The 25,261-nt window shown below is 37.8% G+C and overlaps 1 protein-coding gene across 3 annotated transcripts in view; it reads right to left on the bottom strand.

The window, feature by feature from the left end:
• ZFYVE9 (zinc finger FYVE-type containing 9) overlaps positions 1 to 25,261 on the bottom strand; it is a 56,960-nt gene that overhangs the window by 24,836 nt on the left and 6,863 nt on the right. For all 3 annotated transcript variants that reach the window (XM_079313864.1, XM_079313863.1, XM_079313865.1), the window contains exons 2-6: positions 16,183 to 16,285; positions 11,504 to 11,608; positions 8,673 to 10,732; positions 3,447 to 3,546; positions 3 to 179 (exon numbers count right to left, since the gene is read on the bottom strand). In XM_079313864.1, coding sequence (XP_079169990.1) covers positions 3 to 179; positions 3,447 to 3,546; positions 8,673 to 10,732; positions 11,504 to 11,573 — 2,407 coding nt within the window. In that variant the 5' untranslated portion in view covers positions 11,574 to 11,608; positions 16,183 to 16,285. The remainder of the gene's footprint in view (positions 1 to 2; positions 180 to 3,446; positions 3,547 to 8,672; positions 10,733 to 11,503; positions 11,609 to 16,182; positions 16,286 to 25,261) is intronic.

Raw genomic sequence — 25,261 nt, 5'->3', positions numbered from 1 at the left:
ACCTTCTGCTCCAGGATGCTTTAGAACTCCCACAGGTACCATGACAGTGGGAGGTGGGGAGCTCAGGGCGCCCGAGGCCTGAGCCTGCTGCAAAGGAGGGATAGTAGAACAGTATTCAGCAGGATTGTTAGGGTTAGGGCTCTGGCTTGAGGCACTCATCATGTTCTCCCAGGCTTGAGCTAAAGCAAACAAAGAACAAGAGCCATGAACACAGAGGAAGGTATCTAAGAGTCCAAAACACTGTGTTAAGTTCTCAGCTGCTGTCAGGATGCATCCTGCCACCTCCCAAAGATCATTCCCTTCATGTAACAGCCCAGAAGACTGCAATTAAATGACAGAAGCACAAGGAGAAACTGCACTGGCCCCCTGCAGTAAAAATATCAGTCCATAGAAAAGTATTTTCTCAAAATGGTTACAATAGACTGTGACTTGAGTGATGCTTAGTTCCTCATGCTTCATTTTGTTCCTTCTTCAAAGATTTAATTTAAAACAGTCAATGTGTATATAAATATATATAAATATATATCAGCACATATAAATATATCACAATGCATGGAGAAATAGACATTCCTACTACAAATGCTTCATAACCCACAGAATACTTGAGCAGATTTAGCTTTCATTTATGATAAAAAGCACCCTGCATTTCTTTGTGTCCAGGGCAGTTGTGTACAGATCAAAAACTTTTATTCTTAACTGCAAAAAAACCCTCATGCTATTAATTTAGAAGGTGTGACTTGAGCCTTAATTCAACTTAATTAAAAAAAAAACATATCAATCTTCTTTGTCAACAACATTTATCATAGTCTGGTTTACTCATCAGAGGAGATAGGAAAATCTCCACAGTGCTTTTTCACCTCTAAGGGAAGCTTGTAGTAAGATGCCAGAAAATTCATATATGTGTTCACACCCACAATCATATTAGTGTGTTACAAATAAATGCATTCTTTGAGTCAGGAATAAATATCATGACACCTAAGCTCTCAGAGCACCTACATCCTTGGGTTCCTTCAGCTGCAAATTGTTAGAAAACCAAGGCAGAAACAACAAGACAAAAAAATCCTAACCCAAACAGAACTCAACAGAATATAAACCATCCTGCCTCCCAACATCAACCTGCAAAATCAATAGTGAAATGCTTCTCAGTAAAAAAGGTATTGGCATTCCAGATCAGAAAATTACTTGAACCAAAGCACATTTTTTGACAGCAATTCTGTACCAGTTATAGTAAAAGTTCTGAAAGAAGAAAGTATTAAAAATGCACAAGGTTACATGTCCAGGGCTTCCTTTATTAGAAAAGTAAAAGAGCATTCTTAAAGCCCTCTTTAGATGGAGCAAAGTGACAAGTCAGCATATCTACCAACTGAAAACACACTAAAAATAGCATTGGAGACTGATGAAACACATAGCCTGGTCATGGAAATGTGCCAGGAAACACACAGCCCCCCCCTCACACCCCAGTCAAATACAAACCAGGTACTGAGCATCCAAATGAAATTATAACTGCTTTTACAGCTCCTACTCCCACTTCCAGGACTGTGCAAAGACTCAGGCTTAACCTGCTGCACTAACAGGGACAAAAGCCTCAAAACCTGCACTGGCAAAGGAACTGGAAGGATCAGGAGGGGTTGGATACAATCAGGCTACAGGTTAACTAACCAGTAGGCCAAAGCATCAGCAGGAAGCACTGCAGCAGGGACAGGAACAGAGGGAGACAGGGCAAGCACAGCACTGGTCCTGGAAGGAACCAGGCACTGGTGTCACTGTTTGCTGCCATTAATGTGCATCTGCCCTGGCAACAGGACAGAGAGGCTTTCAAATGAAATCATTATAATATGTTCAGTTTTATTATGTCTTATCAAAACAACACTTTGGTTTCAACTGAAATATTTTCAGATTCTTCCCTTCCCCCAGATGAGAATTAACCCAACTCACCATCACAGTCACAGAACCGGCTGTCTTTTGCTAAATGTATCTGTAATTCCTTGTTCTTATACACCTTGAAATGTGTTCATTTCTCCATCCCAAAATATAACAGTTTAGAACCCCTTCAGCATCATTACTAGGACTTGTTTTTAATTTCTAGATATTATAACCTACAATTTCTTGTCACCTTACACATTTGGCCTAGAGTAAAGAATTATTAATAATTAAAACCTACCACTGCACATTGATTAATATTTAATATTTTTGAAACATTTAATGTTTTTTTGAATTTTTTTGAGAAAATTATTTTCCTGTTTCATAACAGTTAGAAGTTTGCATTTAGAGCCTGAATTTCTCTGACTTCTCATTTCTACCTTTTACATACTAGAATGCATCTGTCAGACCTTCCTCTACCACTGAATTCACTTCTGGCATCAAGTTTCAGTGATCCAGATATCTATTTACACCCCAGCACCAGGACACCCATTCACCTTGCCACTAATAAGCCAAAATGCCTGGAATTTCTCACGATGATACAGGTTATCTCATGATTTAAGCACTCTCATGGGTTCTCACCCAACTTAAACCACTTTCTCAGCCTTCTCAACTCAAGACAGAAAAACTGAACAGTGAGTCTTTCAACAGCAGCTGTCTCATAGTGTCATGGGCATTACTCAGCTGGACAGATCATCACCCAGAGGTAACTGGCAGTGTAGGAAGTTGTGGAGATTTTCACAGGCCTCTAGAGAGTGCTCTGTGTTTGCCCATATTTACAGCACAGCTCTAAAGTGTTAATACAATAAAGAACAACACACAAAATACATTGCACAGCCTGCTGGTCAAAACCAGAGTTTTTCCTTACACCAAGCAGAGGTGATAGAACTTCCTATCAGTTCTACATGCTAAATACAGAACTACTTGTGAACTCTCCCCTGTGTCCCATGTTTTCACCAGGCTTTTAGCCACAGCACCACCCTGGGTTTGACTTTCTATGAATGTGTGAAAGCAACAATCTAAGCTCAGATATCTACATTTGGGGACCTGTATTTAGGCAAGAACTCCTACTCCAGCACCAAGGAATTAAGAAGAGGAATTGGATTAATTTGAGGATAAATACTATTTTCCCAATCCCTACAGTGCATGATCTAGAACAGGCACAACTGCATTACTTTACTCTTTGGTATTCCATCTAAATGCGTAGCAGGATATCAACTCAGGCAACAAAGGATACAGAGTACACTTCTGAATCAAAAGCAAAACAAAACCCTAAATTCACAGCTTTTGCAATCCTGGTAGAGCACTCCCAAATGAAAATGTTCAAACTCTCTATATCCTCACCAGTTTTTCTACTCTTCAAAGGGTAGAAAAAGATTCCACGCCAGTCTCTCAAGCACCTTAAGTGTTTCAGAATACTTACCCATACAAATGAAGTATTTTGATATTTCTCTTTTTAAATGCCCTCACTGCAGCTCCACACAAAGCCAGTGAAGTGCCAGATCTGGGATTCCCTCCCCACTCACCATTCATCAGCACTGAGTGGCAGATCACACACACTCTGGCTTCCTTTCGGTCCATGTACAGCAGCTTGCACTTCAGGCTACAGCAGGCAGCACAGAACACCTGGAACACAGGGAAAACTCCTCAGGGGGTGCAAAATTGGGGCAAACTGATGGATCTGGACAACTGAGTGTCTGCAAAGCTCTTGAAATGCAAAATACAGAGGGTAAAAATAAAAAAATCTGTATTTTCCCATTTGTCTTGGTTTAGTTTAGGTTTGCCAATTTTAATATACTCAATTTTTCTTTGAGATAGGATTTAGGAGCAAAAACAAGGTAGGTCTAAAACTTAAAAGGGTATGAAGAAGAAATTTATTAATAACACAGAGAAAATAAGAAATTTGGAATAAGATTTCCAGATCACTTCCTCCTTCCCCCCCACCTTCCATATTTCTTAACAACAACATACAGAGAACTTCAGTCAGTCTTTCACTTAAATAATCATTTCAGTTCACTTTAGAGAGAGAAGGAAATAGGAATTCAATGCACAAGTATTCCATAAATATGAGAGACTGCTATAGCACAGATTAATTCAAACTTAATTCTTTGCAGCAGCATAATTCATCGACATGGAATTGGACATTAGAAGGAATTTTTGGCCATCAGGAGGAATTTCTTCACAGAAGAGCATTGGAATGGGCTGCTCAGGAAGATGCTGGATTCACTGTCCCTGGAGGTGTTTAAGGAGACTGGGTGTGGCACTCAGTGCCATGGGCTGGTTGACAAGGTGGTGATCAGTCATAGGCTGGACTTGATGGTCTCAAGAGGTTTTTTCCAACCTAAATAATTCTGTGATCCTCTATTAGCAACTCCAGCTGTTTAATCTCCTTATATCTAGCAAGTTATTACTCAGATGAGGAGGAACAGTGATTATCAAAATATTGTAAGTGTTCAACATATAAACCAAGATGTTTAAGAATGCTGAATGACATCTTGCTCCATTTCTATAAAAAAAAACTTATTTTGACATGAACACAAACACCACAGTATCACAACAGTAGGGAGACCTCAGGAACTGAATTCTGTGCACCCTGGCTGCTAAAGGCAAAGCACAGGGAGCACAAAGTGCTGTGGAGATGCAACTGCAATGCTGGTTCTGTTCCCCTGAAGCAGGTCTAAAAACTCCTGAGTCCTGGGCAGGAAACAGTCCCGAGGCTTCCTCCACACAAGCAAAACCATAAAACACCAGCATGGCTGCACCAAAACACACTTGCATGCAGATATGATCCTACAGCAGCAGTAGGATCTTTTTTGTTTTCTCAAAATCCTGCAGAACATGTGCCCTAAACATTTCTTTTTTTTTAAAAAATAATTATATTTTCTTTATTTAAAAAAAAAAACAAAAAAAAAACCGACAAAAAAAACCCCAGTAGTTCCTCAGGGTTACTTTTCAGGTGACGTGAAGATACTAATGAACATCTATTTCCTGCAGAAAGGTAATGTCACACACAGGAGATCTAGAAACAGCAGCAGTTGCCTAACAAATGAGTTCAGATATCAAGAGAGAATTTCAAAATTTAATTATGGGTGGATATTATCTCTGCAACTCGCTATGCATTATTATGATCTATAATGCTTTCTAAATTAAAAAAAAAATTCCATCACTCCAGTAGCATTATTTCTGTAATACAGATAAGAAGCTACATAGGATTCTTATATATAAATGTGTTTAAGCCAAATTAAATTTCAACCAAGTTAAAGATCACACCAAATTATGACTACTTTGCAGCCTGTTACTTGCAGGTTTTTAGTGGCAAGTGTTTGTAAAATAAGCAAATACAGGTTCAACATGAGAGCTGAAAATCAAATGTGCAGGAAACTCAGCCTTGTCTCATTAGAACCAGTTTTAATGTTTTCTAATTATGACAACTCAAAGATTTCAAAAACAAAATATAATTAACCATACTCTGGAATTTTAATGCAAAAATAACATTCACCCTTTCACATACGTGAAAACCTTTAAAAAACCAAAGTAAATTACTTGGAAAGTCTGAATTCTGCACTTACATCTTAACCCAATAAATAAGTATTCTAGGGAATATTAATAATAACATCACAGCATATTTTAGAGACATTTGACATCATTTCAGTTCCCTGGGCAAAACTTCAAGTCAAAAGTTCATTCAGTATTGAACACGGAAAAATCAATGTCATCAACCATAAATGAAGGCCCAACACAAATTAATACCTAATTTAGGACCCTTTTTCAAACAACACATTGTGCATTCATGAAAGCTTCCAAATGCACTGATTGAAATATTAAAAGAGAAAATTGAAGTAATGACAGAACATCCCCACCTCCTCTCTCAGGCTGCATCAGCCCTGAGCAGCAGTAATGCAGAGAACACAATCCAGCACAACTGACAAGTCAGACTTGTTATTAACAATCACCAAGTCATTATCTCAGTACATCATGCTATAAAAAAAACAACAGAGCAGTGTCAAAGCAAGATTTTATGCTACTAGAGTTTTCAGGTTCACTAGAGTTATTAAAGCATTCATTGCTAGGGGAATTGCTGATTTATTTTTTAATTTTAGTGGGAAAATATAGTTTTGGTTGTCAATAAAAAAGACTGCATACAAATTTTCTGATTTTCTATCAAGGGTGATGATTTCATCTGACAACAGAAAGTACATATATACATAACATATAATTTATGAATGTGTTCACACACATTCACTAGGTTCTTACTTTTAACTCAAAATTTACTGTAAATGCATTACTATCTATCAATCCAAATGGTTCATATCAGCCATTAACTTTGCAATTGCTATTCTGAATTTAAAAACCCAGACAGACTTCTCAGTTGCCACTCAACTATTTTTAAATACAGTGTTTATTCCCAAATGAAACAGATACATTTACCCCTACTAAAATGATTTGTCATGATGCTAATAAAGCTTAAAAAGAAACTGTTGTGCTAAAGCTTGTGTTCAAAATATTTAATCCCATTACTCCCCTATAAACAAATAACAGTAAGGGCTGAAGATGTTGCCTCCCAGTTCTTTTAGTGAGATTCAGACATTTAACAGTGGAAGCATCCCTGGGGTTCAGAGTTCCCTACACCACACATGGTCCCCAGGACTTGCTCAGGGGTTGGTGACCACAAAGTAGGAGCAGACAGCTGAGAACTGGGATTTCTCACTGCAGCCACATTCATCAAATCTTGTCTGTCAAAGCTTTGGTCTCTCTCTGCCTAGAATTGTTACAGGAATTAAAGCTGTAAAGTAATTTGCAGTAAGTGCTAAGTATTATTTGACTTACACTGATCCTTAGCATTTATTAATAAGTCTTTTCTGCCACATCTTTTGGCTGCACTTGTGCAAATTTGGCCCAGACAAACATTTGCTAACAAAAGCTTCTAAAAACAATCCATTCTAAGTCTACTGAGTCAGTTTGTCTACTGAGCAAAGGGATTTTTTCTTTAATCCATTTCCCACATATAATCAAAAAAACCCACTGGCACTGGTGGTTCTTCTCAAGATTTGTCAGAAGAATGTAAAAAGAAAAAAAAAAAAACCACATAGAAACTTTTGGCTTTGTTCCACCATTGCATGTTTTATCCCTTTACAGATACTTTAATTTTCTGCATTCATTTGTGCAATTCAAGGCTTCAGTCATTACAGAGAAGCAATTAAATCCAAGCAATAAACTTGTTTAAAACACAAAAATAAGTAGAAAATTTTACTGCACGTGAAAATTGAAGTCATATTTGTTCAACTAAAAAAAAATTATCTAAATAACAGTCTAAGTTAACATATCAAAGCTAAATCATGGACAATCCTTTAAGTTCCACACCTTAGAGATTCTTCTTAACTGCCATGAGAAGAATGAGGCCCCTGATACAAACCAAAAGTACACTGGTGTACTTGGTGAAGGCAGGCATGTGCTTTATGGGATCTCACTGATCATCTGTGGTTACTGGCTCCACATCAGGACTTCTACTGCAACAGGATGGGCAGAACCAACTGCACATGCTGGAGCAGTACACAAGGAATGTCTGCTCAGCTTTTAAAAGTGTCCTGGGAAAGGCTGCTCAGCATTTCTCCATTGAGAAATGTGCACTGTGGTTCCTAAAGGGACAAAAGGGACACGTGTTCCATCTCACAGGAGCAAGCCTGGGGGTTCTGCTGGGCTGCTACCAGAACCAGCTGGCATAAGGGTTTGAGCTTTTCTGATAGATTTGCTGCTTTTAGGTCCTTTATCCACATTCTTCTGCTTTCTCTGCACTCTTCTAGTAGCAAAAATTACCACCCACAGCAGCCAGAAAGTCTTTTAATCAAATTCAGAAACTTTTGAATGATGCCTAAATGAACCAAAGTTATTTTTATCCTAGTTCCCGTTGGTTTTAGTATTTCTTTTTACAATATTCATCAATACCTAATTAACAAGAGTGTTAGTTCACTGCTTTCGAATCATTATTTTCTCCTTGAGTTCCTACTTATGTCACTGTCATGTATTTCAATAAAGATATTTGGAAATACTTTACAAGTTAATAATTTACAATAAACTCATCACATAAGAATTTGAGTTCACCTAGATGGCACATACATAAAATTTTAAAACACTCCCAGCAACAAAGTATTTTTGACACAACAAAAAGTGATACAGAAATTATGATTTAGTTGTCTTCATTATGACATTTCTCATCATGTAGACATACACCAGGTTACCACCTTTTTACTTCCCCAGAAGCAAATGTATGTTTAAAACATGTTAATACTATTTAAAATAATGCAAGCAATATGAGAATAGTAGAGAAGACTGAGAAGAACTGAGTTGATCAGCCATGTAAACCAGCAGGAATGCCAGCAATCCAACAGCCCACTCCCAATGAACAAGTTTGTTTCAGTAAATTTAATGAGATTATTGATGCAGTAATTTCTGTAAAGCACTTTCCTGCACTTAGTCATTTTATAAGAGTTCTGACATAAACCCAATGATGATGATCATTACAATCAACAAATACAACTGCTCATTTAGACTAATAACAATTAGTTATTCTTTATTGGCACCCTAAATAGATCAGAGCTCACAAATTCCCATTTTTGCTTCACTCAGACACATCTAGAGAGCAAGAGATGTCACAGGAAACTATACCCAGTAGCTCAGCCAGCCCTCTGATGCAATGTTGTGCAGTATCAGGGAAAAAAGGGTGCTTTGAGCTTATTCATAAAATACGGACTTACCTTCCCACAGGCTCTGCAATGGTGCCTTCTTTTGGTGAATGTAAATCTGGCCTCACATTTCATACAGTTTGGTGCTTGAGAATCTGGAACCCACACTGGAGCCACCTCACCCAAAGTCGTAAAAGGCTTTCTGGCTGGAGCTCCAAACTGACCAGCTCTGAGATCATTATCTGGACTATCTGGGGCTACTGCAAGGCACGAACTATTAGAAACTCCAGATTCATACTCATCCAAATGTTCCCCATTAGAACCAGTACCAGAGGCATTTGAAGATGTTTCACCAGGAAACGTGTCTGCTGTATCCCCTAACTGTGTCTTACCAAAGACATTTTTGTTTTTGCTATTACCTCCACAATTTGGGGGAATAACATCATTTTGCAAGTGGTCCGATAATGGCTTCGGAATCTGCAGTTTCAGATTTGTGGGTTGCTTAGGTCTTGCACCACCAAAAGGAACACTGATATATTGTAGATTAGTCACTGGTTTTGGTGAAGTCTGCCCTTGCATGGATGAAACCTGACTACAAAGATTATGCAAATAATTTTTCTTTATGTGGTCACCAGCGCTGTTTAAAATAAGACCACTCCCTTCTGTGGTCTCATTTCCTCTCTGTTCATAAACATTAGTGTAACATTCTGACTTGCTCTCCTCAATCTCCTTTTCCTCTGTTACCGAGTCTTCCTTGGAGGGTAAAGTCTTTGGGACATGAGCAACAACTGGGTTCTGCATTCCATAGGAATCACAACCATTAGACAGAGAGCTTGCTGCTGATGTAGCCATCACATCAGAGAGACTGGACCCTCCAAGCTCATCTGTACCAGATCCTTTTGAGTCTATGCCTGCCTCCAATACCCCATCTTCATCTTCTTTGCTATTTCCACATGCATCATCAGGCTGTTTGGTCTGCAAAAGTCTTTCATTCTCCCCTAGAGTTTGCTTATTATTCATATCATTCAACTTTGTCAGCTCCCAATTAGTCATCTCCTGAGATTCAGGGTAACATTCTGCCATGTTGTGCAATTCCGTTGTGCCGAGATTTTTATCACATTCAATGACTTTGCTTTCAGTGGCACTAACATCCTCTGCAACACATTCCTTGTAATTGCCACTTCCAGCCACGTTAGCTTGACAGGTTTCAGTGAGCCCAGATAGCCTAGACTGCAACTGCTGGGCTGCTTCCTGTTCTACGATTAAGCTTCCACTACTGGAACCAGAAGAGCTTTTAGCTTCCAGATCTGTTCTCTGAGGAATGGCTTTACTAGTGAAATTTTCAACTGATGCACAATTTTCTTGCATTTTAGCAGTACCATCAACTGGTCTCTGTAAGAGAGTCACTGCATTGATCCCTGCAGTTGTAGCTTCTGAAAACAGCAAATCTTTACTCATATTAAAATCCTCTAATCGAGAGGAGGGGCATGCAGGGGGCAGGCTTTCAGACGAAGCATTAATCAAATTACTTACAGAGTCATCTTCAGTGCAGAGCCTGTTTACTTGCTTTTCTGTATCAATGTCCTTTTCTGTGGATCCATTTACAGTAACACTAAACTGGTCACTCTGTCGGTTTTCATTATCCAGTGTAAAGCTAATAGAGTCCATTAGGGACTGACTGCTGTAATTTGTACAATCCACCACATCACCACTTTGTAGTGTTCTTCTGTCGCAGTTGTGCATGACTGCCACCACTAGCACATTTTTCTCCTCTGGCAAGCAAGCTGTATTTCCACATTTCTTTTCTCCTGCTTCCATAGAGTTACACTGGTCATCTCGATTACTATTTCTTTTAATCAACTGATCATCTGCTGCTGCCTGATCATCAATCCACATGACTGGGGTCTCTGGGCTTATGCTAAAATCCTTTCCATTAGCACAGCAATCCCCTCCTCCTGTTGGTGTGGTCACTGAGTGGGACAAGGAGAAAGACTTTAATCTCTGCTGACATTCATCGGGAGTTGTGGCTTCATTCACGTTGGCCACAGCCGAGTTGAACGACAGGCGACGAGAAGGCGGATCTAGAATCTGATTCCACTTTGCACCCAGCAGAGTAGGTGAAACAGCAGCATCTGAAAAAGGATTTAAACAAGAAAACTTACTGTCATGTTAAAGCTACAGGTTCTATTAATCCTGCTGCATTAGAATGTCCCAAATAGAAATGCAGAGGTGTTCAAATATGGGCACAAAAATGAAGCTCACCTACCATTACTAATATCCTTGGTCAACCATTAGTGCTGCAATTCCATAACGTTTCTGGAATTCAGGAAGTTTAGAGCTACCCCAATTAGTATCAGGTTGAATTTGCAAAAGCAAAGTATTGATTAATATATTTCAGACAGCTAGAAGTGCCTAGAAAAGTTCTCACCCTCATAAAATGAATAGTTCACCTTCCTTGACAGCAAAGAATTACCAATTAGACTAAGCAAAAAAATTAGTGCTTTGAATATAATAACCTTCATTATATGATTTATGTGACCTAATAAAACATTTCTGAAAAAGAAGCTTAAAATAAGTTTTGCCTGATTTGTTTAAAATAAATGATTTAAATATTGCTACTGAGATTAAGCTTCACAAAATGTTTCATTAAAGGTGTATGGTACATTTGCTATTAAAAGAGTAAGAAATTTTACAAAGGTAAACAAGATGAATGGAAACAGAAGAGAATGCTACTAAGAAATGCTGAAGACATACTATGCAAAATTAACAGATGCTCTTTGTAAATTCTGAGATTAATTTGCAACTCAAACCCACTAAGAGTATCACAGATCTCCTCTTCTTCTATACTGTTCTCTGTAGAAGACATCTGATGTGCATCTATAATCCTGTTTGAAATTACTCACCTTCGTTTTGCTCAAATTCATCTAAAACCTTATCGAGGTTATATGCCTCTGCTTGGAAATAGTTCTCCATTTGTCAGGGAACGACCACCAGATCCTTGTCTAAACCTGTCAGAGAACAAATTACAATCAGATGCTTAACCTTCAGTTAGCAGTGTTCCATTACATATTGTCATGATCTAAGGGGAAAAGTCCTTTGTAAATCAAATTTTGCATACATTACAGACATAAATCAAAAGTAGTTTCCAGGAATAAAAATTATTTGTGTGCTTAAACTTGCTTCCTTCAGATTAACAACCTACCCAAACTTGCTTTGGATTTTGTTACCTCCAGTCTCTCAACACTGTCTGGCTATCAGGATCACTATAATGGCAAGAGCAAAACTGCTGTGGCACCAGTCTAAAAAAAAAAAAAAAAATCCAGTCTAGAGAACTAGAAAGGTCAACTAAAAAATTCGAAGACCTGACTTTCAGATCTGTGCTACTACCAATTAGTTCATGTGGCTTTGAACATGGAATTTAAACTCCCTGTGCTTCTGTACAGTAGGCTAGCAGTACTCTCTGTCAGTCCTCATTTCCCTGGAGATGCTTCAAAGATCCATGCTTGTAAAAGTTGTTAAGGGACTTAATGGGTGTTACTTGAATTGTGCTACCTCTTAAAATGTCTCCTTTAATAATCCTTGTTTCCCTGAAAGGCAGCCACTGGAAACCTAGCAAAATGCACAGAAGTAAATATTCTCATCAAGAGATAATGCTCTCAGGCTAGAAAAGAAGATGACGAGAGAAATGAGGGGGGAAAAAAAGCAAAGCCAAAGCCAAAAACCCAACCCCGAATCATTACATAACTATCTTCACATAATAAGTAATATTTTGCCCTAACAGCAGTAACACGGACTCCTCACTTCCAAAGTCTTGTAGCAACAAGACACCCTGATCCACTTTTTCCAAACATTCCCTACCAGCAAAGACATTTTCCGTGGAAAATGTGTGCCATAACCTATAAACCATAGAGAGACCTTAACTTGATCTGTTCTCTGAACATCATCCAAAACAGCCTTATTCCCTTCAGAGCTGGCTTTCACTGTTGTGAAATAAGGCAATGGAGGACAAGAGGATAAGAACCTTGTTTTGCACCATGAAGCAGTGTTAGATCTGACAGCTCAATTAAAAACCTGCTTTTTTCCACCAGAGATATAACACATTAGAGGAAGTTTCCCATGTAAAACAATACTTTACCATTATCCCCACAGTATCTGGATTTGAGGAAAACATCAACCACCTTTATTTCCATCACTACAACATTTTGTATTTACAAATTTACGAATTATAAATATTTACAATACAATAGTTTTGTATTTATTATGGGCAACAGCTGAAGTTAGGTCATTGATAGGAAAAAACTGTGCATTAAAATACTACAAACTGCAGAGTTCAAGTTTTCAAGGTCAATTTTAAATTTGATACATGGTTGTTTTAAAAGGTGATCATGATATAACATAAATAAATTGCTATTTAATATAATTAGACTATGTCATGTGTTAAAGATATACACAGAAGCTAGTTCTAAAGAAAATTAACAGTAACTTAGAATTGCAATGCGCATCAACAGAAAAAAACAAACATTTTCAAAATAATTCCAAGATAGACTTGTCATCTGACATACTCCTAAATTTGTCCTGTGTTCTAGGATTATAGATTAACTCCTTCTGCAAGGAAAACAGATGATTTGCCATATCATTTACTGTGCACAGATGCACAGACCATAGCATCAGGAATGGAAAAGCTGCCCACCTCGATCACCAGCTGCATTTCAGGAGTCACAAAAAGTAGGACTGTTTTGTACAAAATACCAGGTGATTTAACATCCATTTAAAATGTATTTAACTTACATTATAATGGTAACATTGCCCCTAGCAAACAATTGATGAAGACACGTATAATTATTCCTAGGCAAAGTCCTGCTATTAAGGTCAATGATGCAAACAGTATTTGTCAGTGAGGCATTGCAAGACTGAAAAATGTCATAAAAAATTTTTGTGCTCATGAGTTCCAACTAAAGAGAGAAAAGACCTTTTATATCACTATTGTTATTTCACTCACTGATGTACCAGGATATATAGAGAACCTTTTATTTTTAAATTCAGTCACTAAGCTGACAGCCACTCTAAATGAGATCTCATTGTCTGTTGCAGTAGGTATTTCTCAGAAAAGGTCAGCTGCAAATCTTCAGGTCTAACATCTAAAGTTATTATTATTGTTATATAAAAGAACACAACAACCACCCAAGCTTTTCTGGAAGTTTCTGCCAAGGGCAAAACACACTGCCAAATCCACAGAAGTCCTTACTGTCCTCTCCTCTGTCTGACAGTAAAGGAGGACAAGTACTCATGTTCCTAACAGATCTATCAGCAAGGCTTCCTGATTGTCAGCAACTCACATATTTGCCTGTTGAAGATCTAATGCTTCAACTCTCCATAGCCAGCAACTCAAGATCAAAATAGAAAATAAAATGCTCTAACACGGCATGCTGTAATAATTGAGTGGCTATTTTCCCTGTGATTTAGAATTTAATTTTATTCAAAATATTTTTATTAAATGTCCAAGCTAAATAAAAAGCATATTCCTTTACAGGTGTCTTGAAACTTGACTGAATCTCACATGTACCACTATAAAAGTTTGGAAGACTTTTAGAATTACTCCAATCCCAATCTTCCTCTTAGTACAGGTTGGCATGACAATTTTTTTAAAGGATCCTTAATAGTTGTGAAACTCTAGTATTGCTCAAATATCCTGAGCCATGGCATAGAGAGAAGCTGATGAGGAAACACAACACTGAGACTTTGGAAAAAGGAGAATGAAAGCGAGGAAATTAGAAAGAAGTAATTTTAGCTGTATGCCACCAAAAAGAAGATACCTCCTAAATTACTACATATTGGGATAAACAATATGAAGGAGAGGATTTTGTGCCACTGCAAGGAAGAGAAAGCATAAACGACCAATGAGTAAAAACCAGGAGACGTTTTTTTCAAAAACACAGTCCTCCCTGCAAAGATTTAGCAGAAAAGACTAATTATAAAATTTTACATTTTATTTAACTCTGTATACAAAACAGATTTGTACAATGGTCACTATCCACTGGTATATAAAACTCAGGATCACTTGTTACCCATTGAGTCATCTTCTGTCTTTCAGGGCACAGAGCTAATTAAAACACGCAGCCTGTCAAATCAGATTATTTTCAAGCTCCTGTTGGATCACAGATCATGCATAATTCAGGAAGTGTGTTTTACTTATCAATTTCTTCTTAACAACAGCATGGGCTTATCATCATCTTCATTTCCGAAACTTAAGAACTTACATTCCATGAAGCTTACATGCTTTATTTTCCTTGATGTCTAAATTTAAAGGTGCATGTACCAGAAATGTATGTGTCATATCTACCCAGAATTACTGCCCTTGTCATCACAGCATTCAGATATAACACAAACTTCAGCTGCATAAGCGGGGAAGAGCAGACAGAAGTAAAGAACAGAAAAACCTTCCTTAAAATTAGGTGTTATTCTGAACAAGCTTAGCCTTGGAGACTGACTCTCAAGAGAGCTCAGGTATCCCACATGCCAGCTTGCTCCTGGGAAATGAACTGTACGTGAGACTTGTGTTATACCTACAAAACAGCTAGACTCATATCTGTGTTGGGCTGTATGCTAAGGGATTATGTAACCCATGATCTTCTGCACTGCACATCCTAAATTATCCTTGGGATGTTTTCACCACAGGAAACTGACAGCCTTTAGTCATTCAAATTGTCTTTAACAGTGGATGATCAGCTCACAATCACATCAAAACATTGTAATAAAAAATGCACTGAAAGGAAGTAGTGCTGACATTCAACTATTGGCTCACAGCAAAGACATAAAAACCAGAGAATATGTAAAGAACCGGAATAGGATCTCAGGATTTTCTGTCATGCTGTCCTGTGGAGACCACTCTTTCAATATCAAATTGTGAATCTATACGTTTCAGTAATCTCTAACTGAACAAAATGCTCAAATAGTTTATTATAGTTCTCCCAAAAAATATCCATGAAGAGCTCCTAAGATGGAAGTCACAAAGGGCATGATCAAACTGAAACCAAACATTGCTCATTCATCCTGATAAAAACCACACATCCAGAAAATGTCATTTTCCCATAGCACGACAGCACAGAAGTACATATTGACTGGACAGACTGATTTATTAGATCCAGGGCTCCTGAACACTTCCTTCAACCCCAACAAACAATGGTCAAGTGCACATCTTGTTCCAGCTCCCTTCGGCGATCTGTGTCTTACCTGTCCCTGCGAGTCAGGCACCTCTGCTGTAACGAACACTTTGTTCAGAGTTGAGCAACAGCTTTATTTAGAACTGATGAGATCTGGCTACAGCACAGACTGAGAAAAAGACTTTGCCCGCTTTCCCCCTCTCCCAAACAAAATAAGACACAATCTTTGCTCTAAAATGGGGCAATTACTCTCAGTAAAAAACAAAACAACAAATGGCTAAAAATAGTCCGTCATCGTCGATAGAAAAGATCCATCCATATACAAAGGTGTATGTCTATAAATACACATCCATAAGAATACATAAACATTTCAGGTGCAGAACTCTGAATCATTACATTCTAAAGCAGAACTTGCCTCTTACCTTTTTCTTACACATATGTTAAGAAACAAATGACCCTGTGCCTTCTCATGATGACTGCAGCACAACCAGCCAGTTCTGCTGAATCAGGGTGTTCTACTTGATCCTAAAAATAAAATACAAAATGTAATTTCATGACTGGTAATTCTGCCACAAGCCATGTTCTTTTCAACACATGACTGCATCTAGCACAGGCATATTTGGCAAATGCTACAAGCTTCAGATGATTTGGATTACATCTGCAGCTTTAAACTCAGGCATGTGTGTGAACCATGCTACTATTGCTCTCCAACAGTCTGGTAAAAATGTTGCTAATAAAAACCACATTGCTACCTACCTTTTATTATTCTTCATTTAACTGTAAACCCTCAGTGTAATGCAGCAATTCCAACTGTCCTTGTATTCCTGATGACCTTGACTAAACAATTTATAAAACTAACCTCTGAAATCAATTATATTATACTACAATAGGCCTTCCAAAAATAAAGAGCTAGTAGCTTTGATAGTCAACAAAAATTCACAGCTCTCTGAATTCTGTAAACTGTATTCATCAGCTTCCCACTGATTTTGTTACAGCTAAACAAGTGGTTTTGTCTTCCAGTTATTTCCCCTATAATCTCCCTTCATTTCCTAAAGACTTCATCTCACAAAACCCACAATAGCACCAACCTTCAGTAGCAGGGAGGTCCCAACAGAAAAAAAAAAGCCACTGGAAGAAACTTGTGTTCTTCAATCCACAGCATTTCTGTTGGTCAGGTGCTCATTTTTCCAGGCTGCATCCTAACAGCCAACATAGCTCAAAAATGCAATACAAGCATGGGCAGAGAACAAAGAAACTAGTTTATGACAAACAGTGCAACAAGAAAAGGAATGAGATACATCAAATTCATATTTTAAGGTTTGTCAGCTGACATTTTGACCCGTTAGGTAGTTGAAATATTAATTAATACTCTGATGAAGCTGCAACATATGTTGGAAAAAAGCCTTCAAGCTCCAGCAAAAGTAACAGTGTTAAAAAAAAAAAAAATCAGTTCTCCATGCATGAAAGCAATATTCACTGTTAGACTAATTTTTTCCCAGAGTTGTTTATTATTCTTTTCAGAAATAAGCTACAGTAATAATTCCAGGAAACTAATGAACTGAACAGTAGCACTCTGAGTAGTACTGTTTCCAAACTCAGAATCCCACAGCTTTGGTTGCCAGCAGAACTCTTCCTGTATACAAGTAAAATTTCTGATGCTGTGTGTATTTCTACCTCTGTAAATGAAAATGAATTTCAATTATCTAAGAAATAGTAGATGTTCTCTTATTACAACATTCTTCAGATAGGCTTCACATGCATGCAAAAACAGAAGTGGAAGAAATTTAATTCCACTGAAAGGCTTCAGAACAAGCCTTTTCAGAGGGATATGAAGTACATGTTACAGTGGGGAAGGTTTTCTGTACCACCACCATGTCCCCTCCAAGCCTGTAGTGCAGGAAAATGATTCCGTTTTCATTACCTCTTGGAAAAGACAGATCAATTAATGATAATTCTGTCTGTGATTTATGGCAAGGCCTGTCAGCTGCATCACGAACATCACATGAAGCAGTCATACATTAACCACAAAGTTCAACCCTCCCTGATCAGAAATGGATCAGCCCTAGCAACCCACAGCAGAAACGAGTAACGCTGACACCCGTGCTCTGAGCCAGCAAACCTTCTAGGCAAGCAATATTCAGGGCAACAGCACAGCTTTATTATTCATTGTTTTTATTCTGCTCCTCTTTCCTTGTTCCATTCTTCCCAGGTAATGACATTTTTATGTGTAACCACTCAACAGAGAAGAACACAGATCTAATCAATCGCTGCCAGTCTCCAAAGTAAGCTTTGAAGAGATATTACCTGGAGGTCCTGGAGCTTTTTGTTTACAGTTCAACATTTACTATCAGCAGCCATTTCCCCTTACAAAGATCAATGCAAAAATCAAAGCATGCTTACAGATATGAATGTAGTATATTTAAACAAAAAGCAAGTTTAAAAAGTAAATTATAACATTTGGATTTCATGAAAAAAAATGAACAAGTTGGCAACAGAGCCAAATTCTTTTTTCAGTAGGAATTTAATGTAGGAGAAGTATATTTAAATGAAAATCGAGGACAAAAGGAATAACTACAAATGAGAGCCAAGAATACTCACAACAACATATAACCCAGTGATTATTAGGTTTTCTCTGAATCCCACACACTGCTAAAAAAGGCTTCCATCACACTTGTAAAAAATACATACATTTCCACCTAAAAATTATGGGCCCATAGGGAACTAAGATCACTGCAAATGAAGGAGGCCCACTATCCCAGTTTGCTACTCGGAGCACTTTGGTTCCTTATCTCTTCTGCTGGTGGTTGGCTGAACTCTGTCTCCTGCCCTACAGTGGTATCACTCAGGTGCTGCTTTGGTTGTACCCTACGTGTTTGATTTCCCTCAGGAGCTCCAAGAAGGCGACTACCAATTACTGCAAAAGCAAAACAGAAATTGAAGGGAAATTTGACAAGCAGAGACGTGCTCAGAATAAAGAAAGGATGAAGAATAGAAGAAAAGAACTCTAAAAACACAAAATTAGAAATATCTTCCACAAAAAAGAATGTAAAAAATGTTTACAACATTAAATTAAAGTAATCTGAACTAGCAGGAACTCAAATAGATTATAATAAATGGAAAGAGACTGAAAAAGAAGCAATTTTGATACTATGGTAAAAAATGCAAAAAATGCTCAAACATGAGGAGATGCTAAAAAATGCTTCCATCTATTGGCAAAGATCCAACTCTTAACTACACTACAGATCCTCTATAATGTGCTACCAGTGAGAAGATGTCTTTGAGTAGGCAGGGAGACATTTGCAGCCATTTTAAGGCACTTTATTATTGCTAGATTAGTTGAACTAGGCATTATCTTAAATGCAAATCCAGATTTCAACACTGGTATCTTCACTTCCTACCTTGTCTACACTCTGGAAGTATCAGATGGAGATTCAGAGACTACAGACAGGGGATGTGTTCAAGTCCCAACTCTGCAAGAAAATACAAACTACAACAAGAAACACCATAGCAGGGGGGTTACACTACCAGGAAATCAGTGTACTTAAACAAGGGGGGTGACAGATGGAAAGTTTCAGGACACACATCAGTAATGTAAAATTAATTATTTTATCTGATCAGGCAATCTGGAAGCTAAACCTTCACAAAAGGAAAAGAGGGTTCTTCACTCAAATGTAATGCTTGGAATAATGGTGGTTTATCACATGCCTAACAATTTTGTTCCCAAGCATGGAATTCTTTCTACCTAGTACAGGCCAAATGAAGGGAAGTGCAGGCATCACAAAGTGTTTGTGACACAACAGCAGCAGTATCTGTCACACACCTGAAAATGCCTGCAATGGCAATGACTTCAGATTAGGCCCCAAATTAAGCATTCTCAAATTAAGTGTTCTATTAATAAATTAAAGTCGTAGTTGTACAATACAACCAGGAAAAAAAAGCTGTTTTCAAAATTCTAAGTTATTAAAGAAAACGCCACAAAAAACAACAGACTTTGTGTATACCACAGCTCAGATTGGAAAAATCTAATTAAAACTCACTAAAAATCCATTTAGTAAGAAATAGTAAATGCAGCAACAAAAATGAAAGGTAACATATACAAAGAAGATACAGTTGCTGCTAATCCTTTCCCTGCACCAAAAGCTCAAGATGACCAAGCATTCTTCAGCCTTACTTTCCATAATTTGCTGATGTTCCTACTACTCAATGTAAATGCACCCAGGAGAAGGCTGGGGCATGGCAGACTATTTCTGTGTAGCACAACACTTTGTACCAGCTCACTACCCATGAATGCTGACAAAAGATAAATTATTGCAATGTTGCATTGGATTGTCTTTTTTTCCAATCAACTGAACAAAGAGAGGTGGACAATGCTTAAAACAGAACAGGCTCTCTAATTATTTCACCAATATTTGCATCTTTCCCCTTGACTCTCCCCCATGTCATTTTAAAGCCATTATTTCCACTTTTGTCTCCAGCCAAGTTTCCATAAGGAGACATTCACACATGCCTGAGCAGTAGTAAGGCAGTCAAAAGAGCAGCAACTTCAAAGCAGCATTATAGGAAGTATCACAGTCAAAAGTAAGGAGAGACAAGACAAACTACAGCAGCATTATCAACCTTTGTGCTCCAGAAAATAAAAGCAGCTCAACTGAAAAGGACACCTGCTTTATAACCATTTACAGTAGAAATAAAATCCCATTTCCTATCCTATTTTACTATTTCAAGGAGAAAGCAATTGATTTGTTTTCCTGACACAAAGCTCAGCCTTGCCAAGCTGCAGAGGCCGGGCCTCAGCACCTGGAGACAGGAACCAGCTCCTGCTTATGTAACTGCTTGTGATGCCTGGAAAAGGATCCATCCCTGCTCTGGGGAAGAACAAATAGATAGGTTTACACTGCAGTGCTGCCTTCCACGCAAGATTTTCCAGAGGAATACAGCTGGGAAAAAAAAGGGGAAAATCCTTTCCTGAGCTTACTCATATGCTCATAGAGGTCACTTCAAAATGTGGTTGTTTGTGTATCTAATGTTTTGTAACACTGTTTCGTGCACCTTCCAATTTTAAAATACTGCAAACCACAAAAAGCTAAGGCACAGTGCATTAAACATAAATTTAATACGAAATCATGTTTCTTAATTTGTGCATGGGTTCCAAGTAATGTCATCAATGTAACAACAGTTATTTTTTTTAATTAATCCATTTAACATACTGATCTGAAGCTGTTATTTATCTTTATTCAAATACAAACTAAAGTAAACATATAGAACAAGTAGGTTTATGGGATGTTTTTCATGTTTCAGTATTTGAGAAGGTTCTGACTCTGATGTTCAAAACATCTGAAGAATAAAATTATTTAAAGCTGCACACCCTATCCCAGAGTGGATTAATCCTAATACTTTATTAATTTTTCTTATTTCCAAAGTAGGGTAGAAACAAGACTGAAACCCAAATAGCCTCAACATTGTTTCAGATCTTTCTTAGATTTGGACAATAACAGAAGACCTGACTGAAGTCCTCTAGAATCTCTAATCAAAAACCTACAACTCCTAAGGAATTGTCACTTTCATAAAGCTCAGGAGGGGCTGACATTGAGTGCCAGTGAGCAAAAGCTGATAATAAAACCCAGAACTGCCATGCAACCAGAATGGGACAAACCAAATGGACAACGGGCAAGAAGGAAAACTGCTTTGCTACTATTTACCCGCCCATCAATTCTGAGCTGTATCCACTGGGGAGAGAAGCTGCTGGAAACAACACAATTTATACATTTAGCTGCTCTTTAGAGAATGGACCATCCAAACAGGCAAAAACTCTGAAAGACCACTGGAGAGCAGCCAAGCAGCTACTAACAACACCTTCATCAACAGGCTCTGTTTCCAACACTCTTGTGGTCATCTCTGCTCATCTGACAACTGTGTCATACAACAGTGTTCTAAATTCTGACATAACTTTTAAAAAAATATCATAATTATAGACACCAAACAGTTACTATTTCTCAAATCCTATGTTATGTAAAGCTGGATTACCATACATTCCTGAAATAAATATGGACTTTCATCTCATACTCTCTTCTCTCTGCAATTATCTCTAAGTAGGTAACTTAATTCCCATTTTGTGTAGACCTTTATATTGGTATCACACCAAACACGTTATAAAACACTGTTGTCAAGTGTAGCAAAGTTCCCTCCCACGTTTGTGATCATGATCTAACATCACTGCTGATGCTCACAGTGCATTATGTCTTAAGTCATCTGTAACTAGTAACTCACTCAATACAACTCAATAATCCATGGCAACAGTGCGTACTGAAACTGCTATTTCTGAGCATGCATCTCATCTGTGCTGAGGGCCATTAGCATGCTTGTAACAGTGCTGAAGGGACTGAGCACTAACCAGCAGAAACAGGCAGAACTCACAGTTAGTGCACTGCAAAGCTTTTTTCCTCTTCACTGACATACTGTGCCACTGAGGCAATCAGGACATCCAATTGAAATTTATGTTGGGTTCCAGGAAGTTTTAGTTATAATATTAAGTGCCCATAATTCTGTATCTCTGTTAGCAGTCACAAGAAATAAAGACTTAATAGACAAAACCCAAAAACATTTGAAAGTCTTCCTTATTAATGAGTTATAAGTATTAATATAGTTATCAGAAATCTTACAGAGCTCTAGGAACTCCAAATTCTTCTAAACTTACATGCAACATTTCTCAGATAGATCAAAACTGGTTGATTCTGCTCAGCCATGAATCCCCACCTCTCTACCCATCCTTCTTAGCCTGTAGCATGCTCCTGTTTTCTTCATCTGCAGGCCTCCTTTTCCCCTCTCCCATTCCTTCCCCATTCACTTCTTCCTGCATCTGTTTGTCTTCTTCCTACCCAAGCTTTCTTCTTTCTCTGACAAAAAACCCCATGATAAACCACATGTTCCAATATTACTGTTCATTACTGGTATAGAAATACTTGTGAATAACTTTATTAACCACACGTGATGAAGAACAGTGGGAGCAAACCCAACAGCAATGGTGGTACATCCACTTTGCAAACAGAAATCGAAGTCTTTAGAGGGTTGGGCATCAAAAAAAGAAACAAACAAACAAACAAACAAACCATATGGCTAAAGTAACAGCCATATCCTAAGGCACTGTCCTAACTGCCAACCTGCTTCCTACCCACTCCTCATCATTACTGACCATCATTAAGCTCCTTCACAAATTCATTTAAACCCCCAGCCTTGTATCCTGAAATGCTTTCTGAATGTCCATATACACAGTGGATATTCAGCATCTTCCCTCAAGCATCTCAGTATTTGAAACCTCTAGTCAAGACAAGTTTTGTTAACTACATAGGAGGCACAACTACATGGTCCCTCAAATTAGAAGGTACAATTACATTTAAAAGCCATCTGTACAGAAATGAAGCTTAATGAAAAAAAAAAATATATAGCCACAAGGGGTATTACAGGAAATTAGTAAGGGAACAAATCCACTACATGTACATTTATCTATTGTCCGTGAGTCTCCAGAAACAATTTCTAATTGGCACTATAATAAAACCCACACTCATTCTACATGAGCACACAAAAAGAAAATCTATGAGCAAATTCCAGAGATGGCTTAGAATGTATTTTACAGGTGACTTGTTAAGTGAAACCAAGGTAAATACAATATAGAAGCTATTAAACCAGTATGCTAATACAACTACTTGAAAGCAGAAAAACACACAGGTGGACTGATGCTTAAGTAACAACCTTTTAAAGCTACATTTGTAAAAGAGTCAAGAAAGAACTGTGAAACCCATGAAATACACTGGGGTTTTATGCAGCCTTCATAATTTATACAAAAACACAGTATGAAATTACAACAATCAATGCAATTTGGTGTTTCAGCTAAGAGGCTGTTTCAATATATATGCTATTTAAAGTAATCTGTTAATAATATAACCTAAGAAGCGGGATTTGGATGTACTTTCAAGTTCACCAAATAAGAAACCATTAAAATATTCATTTTGAATTAACCAACACAGCATTTACAACACACCTTTTTAACACAGTGACAACCAACATCCCCTGCTGCACTATCAATGTGGCTGGGCAAACAGAAATAGCAGATATATATGGAGTAAAAATCCCAGAAAGGGTGTAAATCAGATACCTGTGCCTTTCTCTACAAAACACAAGCTATTTCCAAACCACAGCATATATTTCTACAGTATCACAGGAGAATGTGCAATGTCCAAAACTGCAAGATAAATGAAAAAAAAAATCACAAAGAGGGAACCTTCCTCTTACCTTATCTCAATTCATATTAAATGTTCATTTATCTGCATTACAGTGCAGATAAGGAATAAAAAAATTACATTGGCATGATTGGTTTGCTGGGCATATTTTAACCATGTAATTTTTGTGTCTCCTCCAGCCTACAAAGAAAGCTCAGTATTCACAGTCTCAGTAATATGAACAAGAGGACTCACACACTGGTTAAGTGTTCAGATGCTGCCACTTTTCATGTGTTGTGCCTTTAATCTCCTACAGAAAATAAGATTATGGGATTATATTGTTAACTTACTATTCTTTATGCTCATATTTCAATATATATTTATATACGTCATAAAAATGTGTATCTACACAGTAAAAACAAATCCAAGTGACTGCCCTCCAAGGGAAGCTGCTGTATGTATTTTGGCAGCAACCTGCTGGGCAATCAATACCCACACAGATCTGAAAAAAATCCCCAGAATTATGGTGTTATGTGAGAAAGATGGGATTAATGGAGAGAGGGAAGGAAGGGAAGAGATACTGTGGGGCAAAAAGGATTTATATCTACAGAAAAGCAATATTCTTTAATTCCACAGATGGAGGAAGAAAATGCTTACTAATATAGTATCTTCAAGGACTTGGATACATAGAACATCAGATAAGATTTACACTATAATAAACTCATTCAACACATCTTCCAAACTTGAAACAAAACTGATTTCTCTCCATCTCCAGATCATGGAAGAAATTTCCTGCTACTTACAAAATCTTTCACAAAATCTGAAGAATTGTGGGTGGAAAATAAGTCATAGCCATCAGAAACTAATCTGGAACAGATTCCCAGTGTTTCAGCTCCTTTATTACTGGTTCCAGCACACTGCACTGACTCAATCCAAGAACCACTGAACTCTTTAGAGCACCAGGTTAATTAAACCCAGTTCTGTGTCCTCAGTATTGGATGGTGTCAGGCAAAAAGCTCCTTGAATCTGTGATGCACTAAGAAGACAGATCAGCACTGTCCCTATGCAGCAGTTGGTGGGAGTGACACACAAGATAAACTTTTATTTCATATCACTCTTATTTAAGAATTACTAGCACAGTTATCCACCTCTCTTCTGCAATAAACCACAGAGCCCACTTGCCTTTGCCTCTTTACAACACCTGCAGAAAAATCAAATTGCACCTCTTCACTCACTGCACTTCCCAATCTGGCAGAGAAACAAGATTAATTTCATTTTGTTTAAATTG

Source organism: Erithacus rubecula, assembly GCF_903797595.1.
Source record: "Erithacus rubecula genome assembly, chromosome: 10".
NCBI lineage: Eukaryota > Metazoa > Chordata > Aves > Passeriformes > Muscicapidae > Erithacus > Erithacus rubecula.
The sequence above is the reverse complement of the archived record's forward strand: the minus strand, read 5'-3'. Positions and strand labels throughout refer to the sequence as shown.